Source organism: Rhinopithecus roxellana, chromosome 14 (assembly GCF_007565055.1).
Source record: "Rhinopithecus roxellana isolate Shanxi Qingling chromosome 14, ASM756505v1, whole genome shotgun sequence".
NCBI classification, from domain to species: Eukaryota; Metazoa; Chordata; class Mammalia; order Primates; family Cercopithecidae; genus Rhinopithecus; species Rhinopithecus roxellana.
In genome coordinates, this window is record NC_044562.1 from 52,087,475 (window position 1) to 52,101,105 (window position 13,631).

Genomic DNA, 13,631 nt, shown 5'->3' on the forward strand with positions numbered 1-13,631 from the left:
TTGATAAATAGTGTACATAGTATATACATTTTAGAATTTAATAGATTCAATACTTTCTAAAAATCTATAAAATACATATTTGATACTATACCTTTAATAATATTTTACTAAGAATCAAAATATGAATATCTTCTTAAAGACTCATGTTTTCTGTTTACATATCTGTTTATTTCTTAAAGTACTTTTAGTAAAAATAAATGCATTAATTTAAAAGTTTTAACAAGAAAATTTTATAAATTAAGTAACGTTTTCTTATTTTGCCTAATTTAGTGACATATAATTAGTTGATTATTGATAACATCTGGCATTTATTGATCATTTATATGCAAAGCACAATACATTTATTAGATGCTATTTATTTCCTTAAACTCTAGTCTCATTTTCCTTAGTTAACATAAATGTTTTTATTCAGTTGCTTTTCAAATATGGGTCTTGTCATATATTCAGAGAAAAAAATGTAATTGAGAATAATTTTATTAATAGCGTCCTTTCCCTTACTACTTGAATAAAAGTAAGCAAGCTATCCATTATCATAAACAGTAAGCAGAGTATTGATTCTTACGGCTTCCATCTAAAAATTCAATAGAAATGTTGAGTGCTCATGATTTTCAGCAAGAACCATCAGTATGTAGTTTTTTAAAACAAATCATCGAATAGATTATATCATCTTTAAGTAAAATATCTTTGTGCAAGATCATAATTCAAGTTTCCTTCACATTTTTGGTTCAGCTTATCCTACTGGCCACACCACACAATGAAAATGAAATATATTTTCCAGTACAAGTTATTTTTTTAACTTATCTGTATAGAGCAAGCAAGGAATTGTGGAACACGCAAGCCTTTGCTGGGGTGCCTTATTTTCTACTAAGTGTGAGGCTGTGTGACATGGTTATTATATTTACAGTGTCTTGGTTACAATAGTCAGTAATACCAATGGCTCTGTCTACGTTATGTAGGGTCAGATCCCAAAAGCTTAGACAATCACTACTCACTTTAGCATCTTGGTTTCTCTGGGGTTCTTATGATGGGAGCTTGGCACAGTGGAGTGGTCCACGTGTCTGCTTTGGAAGTGGGAACTTTTGGGTTGAATCTTATATGAGCCATGTACTAGCTGTGTGATTGGGTGACTCAGTCTCCTCTGCTGGGAAATATTAATGCTTCCTCAGGGATTGTTAGGAGGATTAAATGTCTTTATGTACATACAAAGCAACTAGTTGCTGAAGTATTCTAATATCCATATGTATTATATGAAGACATTTAATCCTTACAGTTCAGTGCCTTGCTGAATAAATATTGAATGAATAGCACTGGTTTTATTAATATTAGTAGTTTTGTTTAAAAATGCAAAATGAAGAAGGATCAGAGAGGGTCTTGAAAACTCATGCCCTTTTTATCCCTATCTCTTTTCCGAGACATCAAACCTTTTAGTTTGGTTGACCATGTGGATTTAGAATAGTCTCAGGCCCCACTGGACTACTTTTTTCCCCCCAAAGCATTGAAATACTATATAATACTGTATTTGGAATAGTTTTTCTTTAAAATGGCTAAAGTTCCTTTCAGATTAAAAATAATAATATTTAGGAATTATGACTGCAGAAGAGTTGTGGAAGTGAGAAGAGAAAGCACTAGCTCTTCAGGGAGGTGTGAACATCATTGCCATTCACGCTGCTGGCAACTTCTTAGATCCATGACAGTTAAAAGGTAAAATAATGTCAAACTTGTGTGTGGACTTGCACATTTAAAAGGTAGCATCTTTTCTGTTCATATCCATTAAGAACAATAAAACATGGTGAGTGATTATTTATAGAAATGTTCCAATAAAGGACTGAATGAACCTTTCTCCTTTTGGTGACTCTACAGGGACCTTCGGAACCTAGTGATTGAAATGGTTTTATCTACAGACATGTCAGGTCACTTCCAGCAAATTAAAAATATAAGAAGCAATTTGCAGCAGCCTGAAGGGTAGGTTTTGTTTGTTTGTTTGTTTGTCATGTTAAAATTCCAGGGGCTTGGCCTCAGGAAAGACTGTAATTGGTTCCTTTGTTTTGAATAATATAAGCATGTCCTTGGTTTGACAGGATTGACAGAGCCAAAACCATGTCCCTGATTCTCCATGCAGCAGACATCAGCCACCCAGCCAAATCCTGGAAGCTGCACTATCGGTGGACCATGGCCCTAATGGAGGAGTTTTTCCTGCAGGTGCCTCTTTCACACTCTGTGCAAATGTTTTTGGAAATAGTGACTGTGCATATTAGTGTACACCTTTTCTGTATGGAATCCAGGGCTTGTGACTTACTGTTATCAATTGGCCACCACACATTCTTGGGGGTTTCAACAAAATGTATTAATCTTTCAGAAAAAATGTATTAAGTCTATGTAGTGTGATACATGTTTTAAAGAGATTCAAATTTTGGATCTCAGATGCTACTCTCAGGAAAGAAAAACAAAAACAGCTAAGAATTGTTATCTGCTGTTAAGACGTAAGTGCCACAGCAGAGACAGCAAATAGCTTTCATAATAAAAAGAGTAGATGAGGATGTATAACAGTTCTGCATAAATCTTGTTGGCCAGAATTTTAATGGAGGCCGAGAAATATTGCTTTAGCTGGGTGGACACATGCCTAACTGAAATAGGCAACAATAACAGCAACAAAAATCTAATGTTACGTCAGAAACAAGCCTGGATAAGGATTGTGACTGGTGTTCTCTGCCATAAGTACACATCTTTTCTTTATACACGTGCCTGTTTTGCAACCCCCACAATCCAAGCTGGAGTACTACAATACAAATGTGATGCTAACCACTCAGAGTTAGCATCAAATTGCACAAATTAAGGGCTCAGTCTTCCACAAGATTGGCTCCACTTCACATGCCAGCTGTAAATGGGGTTGTGGGACACCGGCACTTCTGACCAGCCAGGTACAAGTTCAGCGGTTCCCACAACCCTCTCTAGGTTCAATAACTTGCTAGAATGACTCACAAAACTTTGAAAGTGCTATCCTTACAATTACAATTTTATTATAAAGAATACAATCCAGGAAAAGCCAAATGAAAAGGCCCATAAGAAAAGATCTGGGAGGGTCTTGGATGCAGAGCTTCCTTGCTATCTCCAATGGAGTTAGCCAGTGCCACCATCCTGCCTTGTCCATGTTTTCACCAACCAGGAGGTGCTACTGAGCTTTCCTGTCCAGAGTATTTTTCAGAGTTTTATTACATATGCATGGTTGATTAAACCACTGGACATGTGATTGAACTCAATCTCCAGCCTCGCTTCCTTCCCAGATATCCCCTGACTAGCTTAAAGTTCCAACTTTCTAGTCATGTGGTTGGTTTCTGGTGAACAGGCCCTATCCTGAAACTATCTAGGGGATAGGCCAAGAGTTGCCTCATATGCATAGACTCTCCCATCACTCAGGAAATTCCACAGGTTTTTGAAGCTCCGTGCCAGGAACTGGGAATGAATATCAGATACATTTTTTAAAAATTTTATCACAGTCCCATTTAGAGAAGTTCTTTCATTTCTGTATTTTCAGATTATTTCATTTCTCAGTATTGTTCTTTGTTTTGAATGTTTGTTCATTGATTTTATAGCTGTCCTGAAGATATAAACACCAAATAGATTACTATGTTTGGATGACTCAGGTTTCTGTCTCCCATTGTTGATGGATATAATGTGTGGTTTCATTTTTACATTGCAATTCATATTCCTAGAGAAAGTTACTGAGTAGCATCTTCTAAATTCAAATATTTTGATCCTAAAAATAGTATTGGAAAAATGTTTTAATAATTTACTTTGTGCTAAAAAAATACACTAAGTGTAAAAACCTACCAAATTCTAAAGGTCAACTGCTTATTATGGTACATTAAAAATTATAATAATATACTCAACCAATCAACCAGAAAATAATTGTATAGAGACCTTAGAGATCTTTCTGAATAGCCCTGTGATATTAGAGATGCAAAAACAGAAACATAAAGAGATACAAAGGTTTTTTAGGTTACGAAAAAATTTTTAAATATCTTAAGTTGAATGATTTTGAAAACATAATATTTGAAAATTGTTGGATGCAACTGAAGCAGTGCTTAGGGGAAATTTTATAGCTTTACACATTTATATTAGAAAAAAACAAACATGTAATAAAGTAACTTATATCTGTTTCACCTTAAGAAGCTAGAAGTTATGAAAACTGAATCAAAATAAGTTGATGGAAGGATATAATATTTATAAAAGTCAAAAACAGTGAAACAGAACAAACAATAACAAAAGTTAACAAAGATAACAGTTGGTTCTCTGAAAAAGTAATGAAATTACTTGCAGGATCAAAAAGAGAAAAACTATAAATGAAAAAGAGAATATCATTATAGGGCCTATATTCATCAAAAGGATGAGGAATATTATGCACAATTTATGCCAATAAAATTGAAAACTTAGATGAAATTGTCAAAATTTTTAACAGATATAAATTACGAAAACAGACACAAGAAAAAATCATGTAGTCTGAATATTCATATATCTGTTTTCAAAAGTTGAATTTGTACTTTCACTCTTCTTATGAAGAAAACTCCAGGCTTAGATGACTTTAATTCTATTTCTGATTTCAATTCTCAATATTCAATTCAATTGAGAGATGGAGAATTCTCTCAAACATTTCAGGAAGAAATAATGTCAGTTTTACACAAATTCTTTTATGACATAGAGGAAGAGGAAAATTTGACAGCATAATTCTCGACAATACCTGACAAAGACTTTTCAAATAAAGAAAATTACACATCCACATCTGTTGTAAAACTAAAGGGGAAATTTTTTTTAATTTTTAAAGTTTTTAGCAAATCAAATCCAGCAATTTAGGAAGAAAGTGCATATCATATCATAATGAGTCAGTTTAATATTTAAAAATTAAGGTAATTCACCATATTAAAGGAAATAAAGGAAAAAATATATTATCAACCCTATAGATGTGCAAAATGCATTTGACAATATTCAACAGCCATTAATTATAAAAACTGTTAGTAAACTTGAAGCAGAAGACTTTTCTCAACCTCATCAAAGTTTTATAGCTAATGTGATATTTCATGATGAAATATTGAACATTTTTATTCTAAGGTCATTATAGGTAGTCTTACCTCTTCCATTCAACATTGCATTTGAAGTTCTAGCCAATGCAGGAAGGTAATGAAAAACAAAGTATAGTTTGAATAAAAATAAGTAAAACTTTAAAAAAAATTCTAATACATTCTAATAAAATAAAAATATTTTATCTATTAGTACATTTTAAAATACATAACTGTAATTATTTATGAACTACAACTTACGGAATTAATCAGTAAGAGAAAAAGAGGAAATTCAATAAATTGATCTTTTTTTATTCTTCTATCACTTCTGATATTAGCTAGCATTTCATCTTCAATCATTACATAAAATATATACTGCTTTTGCTGAACTATACTTCAGTATAAGGGATATTTTTAATTATGATTTTATTCTACAGCTTACTATAAATAATACTTTTTTTGTCTTTTTTATTTTTTTGTTATACTTTAAGTTCTAGGGTACATGTGCACAACATGTAGGTTTGTTACATATGTATATAAGTGCCATGTTGCTGTGCTGTACCCGTTAACTCGTTATTTACGTAAGGTATATCTCCTAATGCTGTCCCTCCTCCCTCGCCCCACCCCACGACAGGCTCCAGTGTGTGATGTTCCCCTTCCTGTGTCCAAGTGTTCTCATTGTTCAATTCTCACCTATGAGTGAGAACATGCAGTGTTTGGTTTTCTGTCCTTGCGATAGTTTGCTGAGAATGATGGTTTCCTGCTTCATCCATGTCCCACAAGGACATGAACTCATCCTTTTTTATGGCTGCATAGTATTCCATGGTGTATATGTTCCACATTTTCTTAATCCACTCTATCATTGATGGACATTTCTAAGTCTTTGCTGTTGTGAATAGTACCGCAATAAAAATATGTGTGCATGTGTCTTTATGGCAGCATGATTTATAATCCTTTGGGTATATGCCCAGTAATAAGATGATTGGGTCAAATGGTATTTCTAGATCCTTGAGGAATCGCCACACTGTCTTCCACAATGGTTGAACTAGTTTACAGCCCATTAGCAGCGTAAAAGTATTCCTATTTCTCCACATCCTCTCCGGCACCTGTTGTTTCCTGACTTTTTAATGATCACCGTTCTAACTGGTGTGAGATGGTATCTCATTATGGTTCTGATTTGCATTTCTCTGATGGCCAGTGATGATGAGCATTTCATAATGTGTCTGTTGGCCGCATAAATGTCTTCTTTTGAGAAGTGTCTGTTCATATTCTTTGCCCACTTTTTGGTGAGGTTGTTTGATTTTTTCTTGTAAATTTGTTTAAGTTATTTGTAGATTCTGGATTTTAGCCCTTTGTCAGATCAGTAGATTGTAAAAATTTTCTCCCATTCTGTAGGTTGCCTGTTCACTCTGATGGTAGTTTCTTTTGCTGTGCAGAAGCTCTTTAGTTTCATTAGATCCCATTTGTCAGTTTTGGCTTTTGTTGTCATTGCTTTTGGTGTTTTAGTCATGAAGTCTTTGCCCATGCCTATGGCCTGAATGGTATTGCCTAGGTCTTCTTCTAGGGTTTTTTATGGTTTTAGGTCTAACATTTAAGTCTTTAATCCATCTTGAATTAATTTTTGTATAAGGTGTAAGGAAGGGATCTAGTTTCAGCTTTCTGCATATGGCTAGCCAGTTTTCCCAGCACCATTTATTAAATAGGGAATCCTTTCCCCATTTCTTGTTTTTGTCAGGTTTGTCAAAGATCAGATGGTTGTAGATGTATGGTATTATTTCTGAGGGCTCTATTCTGTTCCGTTAGTTTATATCTCTGTTTTGGTACCAGTACCATGCGTTTTGGTTACTGTAGCCTTGTAGTATAGTTTGAAGTTGGGTAGCATGATGCCTCCAGCTTTGTTCTTTTGGCTTAGGATTGTCTTGGCAATATGGGTTCTTTTTTGATTCTGTATGAACTTTAAAGTGCTTTTTTCCAATTCTGTGAAGAAAGTCATTGGTAGCTTGATGGGGATGGCATTGAATCTATAAATTACTTTGGGCAGTATGGCCATTTTCATATTGATTCTTCCTATCCATGAGCATGGAATATTCTTCCATTTGTTTGTGTCCTCTTTTATTTCATTGAGCAGTGGTTTGTAGTTCTCCTTGAAGAAGTCCTTCATATCCCTTGTAAGTTGGATTCCAGGTATTTTATTCTCTTTAAAGCAATTGTGAATGGGAGTTCACTCATGATTTGGCTCCCTGTTTGTCTGTTATTGGTGTATAGGAATGCTTGTGATTTTTGCACATTGATTTTGTATCCTGAGACTTTGCTGAAGTTGCTTATCAGCTTAAGGAGCTTTTGGGCTGACACGATGGGGTTTTCTAAATGTACAATCATGCCATCTGCAAACAGGGACAATTTGACTTCCCCTTTCCTAATTGAATACCCTTTATTTATTTCTCTTGCCTGATTACCCTGGCCAGAACTTCCAACACTATGTTGAATAGGAGTGGTGAGAGAAGGCATCCCTGTCTTGTGCCAGTTTTCAAGGGGAATGCTTCCAGTTTTTGCCCATTCAATATGATATTGGCTGTGGGTTTGTATGTCCTTGCACATGAGATGGGTCTCCTGAATACAGCACACTCGTGGGTCTTGACTCTTTATCCAATTTGCCCGTCTGTGTCTTTTAGTTGGAGCATTTAGCCCATTTACATTTAAGGTTAGTATTGTTATGTATGAATTTGATCCTGTCATTATGATGTTAGCTGGTTATTTTGCTCATTAGTTGATGCAGTTTCTTCCTAGCATTGATGGTCTTTATAATGTGGCATGTTTTTGCAGTGGCTGGTACTGGTTGTTCCTTTCCATGTTTAGTGCTTCCTTCAGGAGTTCTTTTAAGGCAGGCCTGGTGGTGACAAAATCTCTAAGCATTTGCTTGTCTGTAAAGGATTTTATTTCTCCTTCACGTATGAAGCTTAGTTTGACTGGATATGAAATTCTGGGTTGAATATTCTTTTCTTTAAGAATGTTGAATATTGACCCCCACTCTCTTCTGGCTTGTGGAGTTTCTGCGGAGAGATCCACTGTTAGTCTGATGGGCTTCCCTTTGTGCATAACCCGACTTTCTCTCTGGCTGCCCTTAACATTTTTTCCTTCATTTCGACTTTGGTGAATCTGATAATTATGTGTTTTGGAGTTGCTCTTCCTGAGGAGTATCTTTGTGGTGTTCTCTGTGTGTCCTAAATTTGAATGTTGGCCTGCCTCGCTAGGTTGCAGAAGTTCTCCTGTATAATAACCTGAAGAGTGTTTTTCAACTTGGTTCCATTCTCCCCTTCACTTTCAGGTACACCAATCAGAAGTAGATTTGGTCTTTTCACATAGTCCCATAATTCTTGGAGGCTTTGTTCATTTCTTTTTACTCTTTTTTCTCTAAACTTCTCACTTCATTTCATTCATTTGATCTTCAATCACTGATACCCTTTCTTCCACTTGATCAAACTGGCTACTGAACCTTGTGCATGTGTCATGTAGTTCTCCTGCTGTGGTTTTCAGCTCTATCCAGTCATTTAAGGACTTCTCTACACTGTTTATTCTAGTTAGCCATTTGTCTAATCTTTTTTCAAGGTTTTTAGCTTCTTTGCAATGTATTTGAACATCCTCCTTTAGCTCAGAGAAGTTTGTTATTACTGATCGTCTGAAGCCTTCTTCTTTCAACTTGTCAAAGTCATTCTCCATCCAGCTTTGTTCTGTTGCTGGCAAGGAGCTGCATTCCTTTGGAGGAGAAGAGACACTCTGATTTTTAGAATTTTCAGCTTTTCTGCTCTGGTTTCTCCCCATCTTTTTGGTTTTATCTACCTTTGGTCTTTGAAGATGGTGACATACAGATGGAGTTATGGTGTGGATGTCCTTTCTGTTTGTTAGTTTTCCTTTTAACAGTCAGGACTGTTAGCTGCAGGCCTGTTGAAGTTTGCTGGAGGTCCACTCCAGAGTCTGTTTGCCTGGATATCACCAGTGGAGGCTGCAGAACAGCAAATATTGCAGAATGGCAAATGTGCTGTCTGATGCTTCCTCTGGAAGCTTCGTCCCAGAGGGGCACCTGGCTGTATGCTGTGTCAGTTGGTCCCTACTGGGAGGTGTCTCCCATTTAGGCTACTCGGGGTTCACGGACCCCCTTGAGGAGGCAGTCTGTCCGTTCTCAGATCTCAAACTCCGTGCTGGGAGAAGCACTACTCTCTTCAAAACTCAGTTGGAAATGCAGAAATCACCCATCTTCTGTGTCACTCACATTGGGAGCTGCAGACTGGAGCTGTTTCTATTCAGCCATTTTGGAACCTCCCCTAAAACTGCTGCAGAAACATGATCACCTACATAGAAAACCTCAAGAGACCTACAAAAGGCTACTAGAATTAATAAATGAGTTTATTAGTTGTAAAATCAATTGTGTTTCTGTATACAAGCTGCAAACATTTTGAAAATAAAATTTGAAAACAGTATACTTTGTAACAGCATAAAATAATAAAATATTCCCGGATACCTTTAATTAAATGTATATGAAACCTCCACACTGCAAACTACAAAATACTGTTGAGAGAAGTTTTAAGACCTATATAAATGGAGAGATATATTATGTTAATGACTGAAAGACTCAAGGTTTCTAAGATGTCAATTCTTCCAAAATTTTAATAAATTTAGCATAATCTTTATCAAAAATGTTAACAGGCTCATTTGTAGAAGTTGAAAGGCTGATTCTAAAATCTGTATAGAAATATAAGAGTCTAAGGCAGCCAAAACAATTTTGAAAAAGTTTAAAGAAGTTGGAGGACTTACACCTCCTCCTTACGTGAGTTAGTATAAAGCTACAGTGATCACAGCACTGTTATTGGCATAAGGCATAGGGATAGGCAAATAGATTATTAAAATAGAGGAGCGATTTCAGAAACAGGCTCACATATGTAAAGTCATTTGATCTTCTACAAAGGCAACAAAACAAGTACATGGGGAAAGGAAAGTCTTTCCACAAAAGGAAATGGAACAACAATTATTGAATATTTTGGAAGAAAAGGAAACTGGTCCCCTACCTACACCTTACACAAAAACTAATTGAAAATTAAGGGGTTTAACACAAAACTAAAATTATAAAGCTCTTAGAGGAAAACACAAGAGATCTCTCTAATCTTGGGGGTAGGTAAATATTTCTTAGAGAAGACACATAAAGCATTACCCATACAAGAAAAAAAAAATGAAGTGGAAGAAAGCAAAATTCAAAACTTCTGTTTTTCCAAAGGCACTATTAAGAAAATGCAAACCACAGAGTGAGAGAAAATATTTGTACTACAAATATCTGTCCAAGGACTTGTGTCCACTTGTGTATAGAACTCCAACAAATCAATAGTAAAAAGAAAATCAGGTCAATTTGAACAGATACTTTATAAAAGCAAATCTACAAGTAGGTAATACATACATACAAGTATGCTCGTTGTCTTTACTTATCAAAGAATTGTAAATTAAACCATAATGAAATATCATATAGCCCCATGAGAATGACTAAAATTAAAATAATTGACAATGTAAAGTGTTGCCAAAAATGAGGAACAACTGGAGGTATTATACATACATCACAGGTGGGAGGATAAATTATTACAAACACTCTGGAAAACTACTGGACATCATCTACTGAAGTTAATATGAAGGGATATTTAATATCCCTTAGGACCCAACACTTTTACCCCTAGAAAAATTAGTGTTTATGCCCACTAAATGTCTTATATAGGAGTAGTCATCACAATACTATTTACAAAAACTCAATGCTAGAAACAGTCCAAATATTCATCAAAAATAGAAATGGCTAAAAAATAAAACATGGTGTAGTCATGCAATGGAATATCATGCAACAATAAAAAATAGACTAATGATACAAATGACAATAAATCTCAAAAGAGTACATACTATAAATCAATTTATATGAAGTTCAAAAATTGGCAAAATTCATATATGGTGATAGAAATCAGAACAATAGGTACCTATATGGGTTAGGATTCCTTGGATGAGGTTAAGGCAACTTTCTGGGGGTAATGGAAATGCTCTATATCTTAATTGAGTGTTATACAAGTGTTCCTGTTTATATGCTTCAGATTGGCACACAAATTTCCCTTTAATTTTTTTTAAAAAGAGTATATCATAATGAAAGTAGCTCATCTCTGACTTAAAGAAGACCCGAAAATAATTACTGTGGAAAAAAACAAAACTAAAATCCCAGAGACTCTTGAAGATTACCATTAGATCTCCAAATAATATCATGATTTGTATTATCCTTTTGTTTTACTGATTTCAAAACAAAGAATACCCGACAGGATGATGAGATTAATGAATTCAATGAAATTGAGTTCAGATCTTTTGAAAGTTCACCAATTTCTGGATTTTTAAAAGCAAATGACTTTCAAATCCCCTTCAGAAACATATGCAGCAAAACAGAAAAATGTGGAGTTAAAGGTCAAAATAAGTAAGTTTGTACTGCCAACAAATTTTTCAAGCTAAACAAGTTTTTCTTTATGAAACTTATGCTGAAATATGATATTGATTCCAACAGGTAAAATGTTTTCTTGCATTGAACTAAATATATCCCGTAGTACTCTTACTTATTCTTAGTCATACTGCATAATGTACAACTTTGGAGGTAAATAAGCAATGAACCTGAAATTCCTTGGTGTATGTATTGCTCTGATTTGACGTAAGATATTGAACTGTGTCTATATATCTATGCAGATGTCCTAGAAATTAGCAGGACTGCAGTGGTTCTTGTATGTTTTATTTTTGTTCATCCTCACATAGCCATCTGTAAAACTATCACTTTGTCAGACCCACAATACTGATGCCATTCTGCTATGCATTTAGCCAAGGTGATTGGGTTTTTCATCTCATACAATGAAAACAGCACTTTTAGAAAGCAATTTGCAAATATGTGTCTTCATTCCTTTGGAAGGTACTAAGAATCTAAATACTGTGTCTTAAATTCCACTGGCTGTGCTAGAGATTTTGAGGTAAATCAAAGGAGGTCTGTCCAGAACTCATCATGGCCCTCAGCTACAGTTTAAATGTAAACCATCTTGTGTTTCTTGTTAAAGACTGTATTTTATGTACATTGGTCAAACATAAGAAGCCTAATAATGTGAATTAGAGAGATAATTGGACTTGACTTCAGAAAACTCAAGGGTAAGCCCTAGCTTTTCTTTCTTCCAGGAGTGGGAGAGATGAGTTTTCCCCTTCCTGTCTCCATATACCTTCTTACCTTTTCACATCCTGCCTACTTCCCAGGATGACTGTGAAGAAAAAAGTGATAGAACAAATGTAAGAGGGCTTCAAATGTGAGGAATTGGTGGTATTTGTTATCCTGCTAGTCTATTTTAAGCTTTATAGTTTTCCAAGGCAAAGTATCAGTATACTACACCATTGCTTATGAAGTATTTTGTTGTTTGATAGTTAATGCTGATTTTCTAAAGATCTGGGTGCAATTTAAAAGCACATTTCCAACACAATCATCAGTTTAAAAAGTAGCCAATTAAGAGAAGTATTTTCCTTTTTGCTCTGCAGAATGTAATGCTAGACTTGCAATTCCTCCTATTGGTTTTGAACAAAATTAGAGCCTGGATAGAAATTCAAAAAATCAGAAAAGTAGCAAAGGAAAGAGCTGATTTTTAGAATTTTCCAAGAGCAACCTTTCAAGAAAGGTTCATGTGTGCCTGTGTGTGTGTGTGTGTGTGTGAATATTTCAGAAAAATGCAGATAAATTTTGTGATGTGTTAACTTCTAAATAATTTTCTTATTAGTTTGTCTACCAAGCTCATTTTATTTAACAAATGGATTCAAAGAGACACTAAGAAATTTTTAAATGCTGTATATTTCTGGAAGACAAGCTATTTGTATTATTCTTAAAAATCCTATCAGCATTATCTCATTCTTTAGTGGTACTACTTTAGTTTCACCCTCTAAAGCCATGGGAAACTAGCCAGAGATCAGAATTGTATCCAGAATTTGCATTCTTGAGAAACACTGATTTCTGACTCTTGAATAAGCCACTAATGGTAAAAGGCAGTAGAGCAGGTTCTCATTTCCAAGGCATTTTTGCAACAAGCCTGTGATATTTATCAATATGATTAATGTCTCCTCGAGTTTTCACGCAGATCAACATGGTTGCCTCTACTGACAGTAATGGGTAGATTTGGAGGATGCTGCATTTATTTTAACTATGACTGATATAAGAGAGAGATCAGAGGTGAACATACTAGCCAAAAAAAAAAAGAATCATTAGTAAAAGAAGACAGGTTTTTGCTTTGTATTCTCCTCTTGAACACACATGTCAGGTTGGCGAGATAAGAAGTCAATGCAGTTAATTTTTTTACAAAAATAGTCGCTTCCATCAAAATGTGTTTGTATTTTAAACTAAATAACAATAACTACCTGTATTTTTCCCTTCCACTAGTTGTTTTGTGACACATGAAAAAAATATATATTTGAACAAAATCTGCATTTATTAATCATTATTACTTTGTTAGCCAAGAAGAAAAATATAATTGGAAATGCAAGTTATTTGGAAGGAAAGGT

At 34.8% G+C, this 13,631-nt stretch overlaps 1 protein-coding gene across 5 annotated transcripts in view; it reads left to right on the plus strand.

Annotated features, from left to right (window-relative positions):
• PDE1A (phosphodiesterase 1A) overlaps positions 1-13,631 on the plus strand; it is a 601,081-nt gene that overhangs the window by 528,567 nt on the left and 58,883 nt on the right. For all 5 annotated transcript variants that reach the window (XM_030916641.1, XM_030916639.1, XM_030916640.1 and 2 more), the window contains 2 exons: positions 1,861-1,962; positions 2,079-2,199. In XM_030916641.1, coding sequence (XP_030772501.1) covers positions 1,861-1,962; positions 2,079-2,199 — 223 coding nt within the window. The remainder of the gene's footprint in view (positions 1-1,860; positions 1,963-2,078; positions 2,200-13,631) is intronic.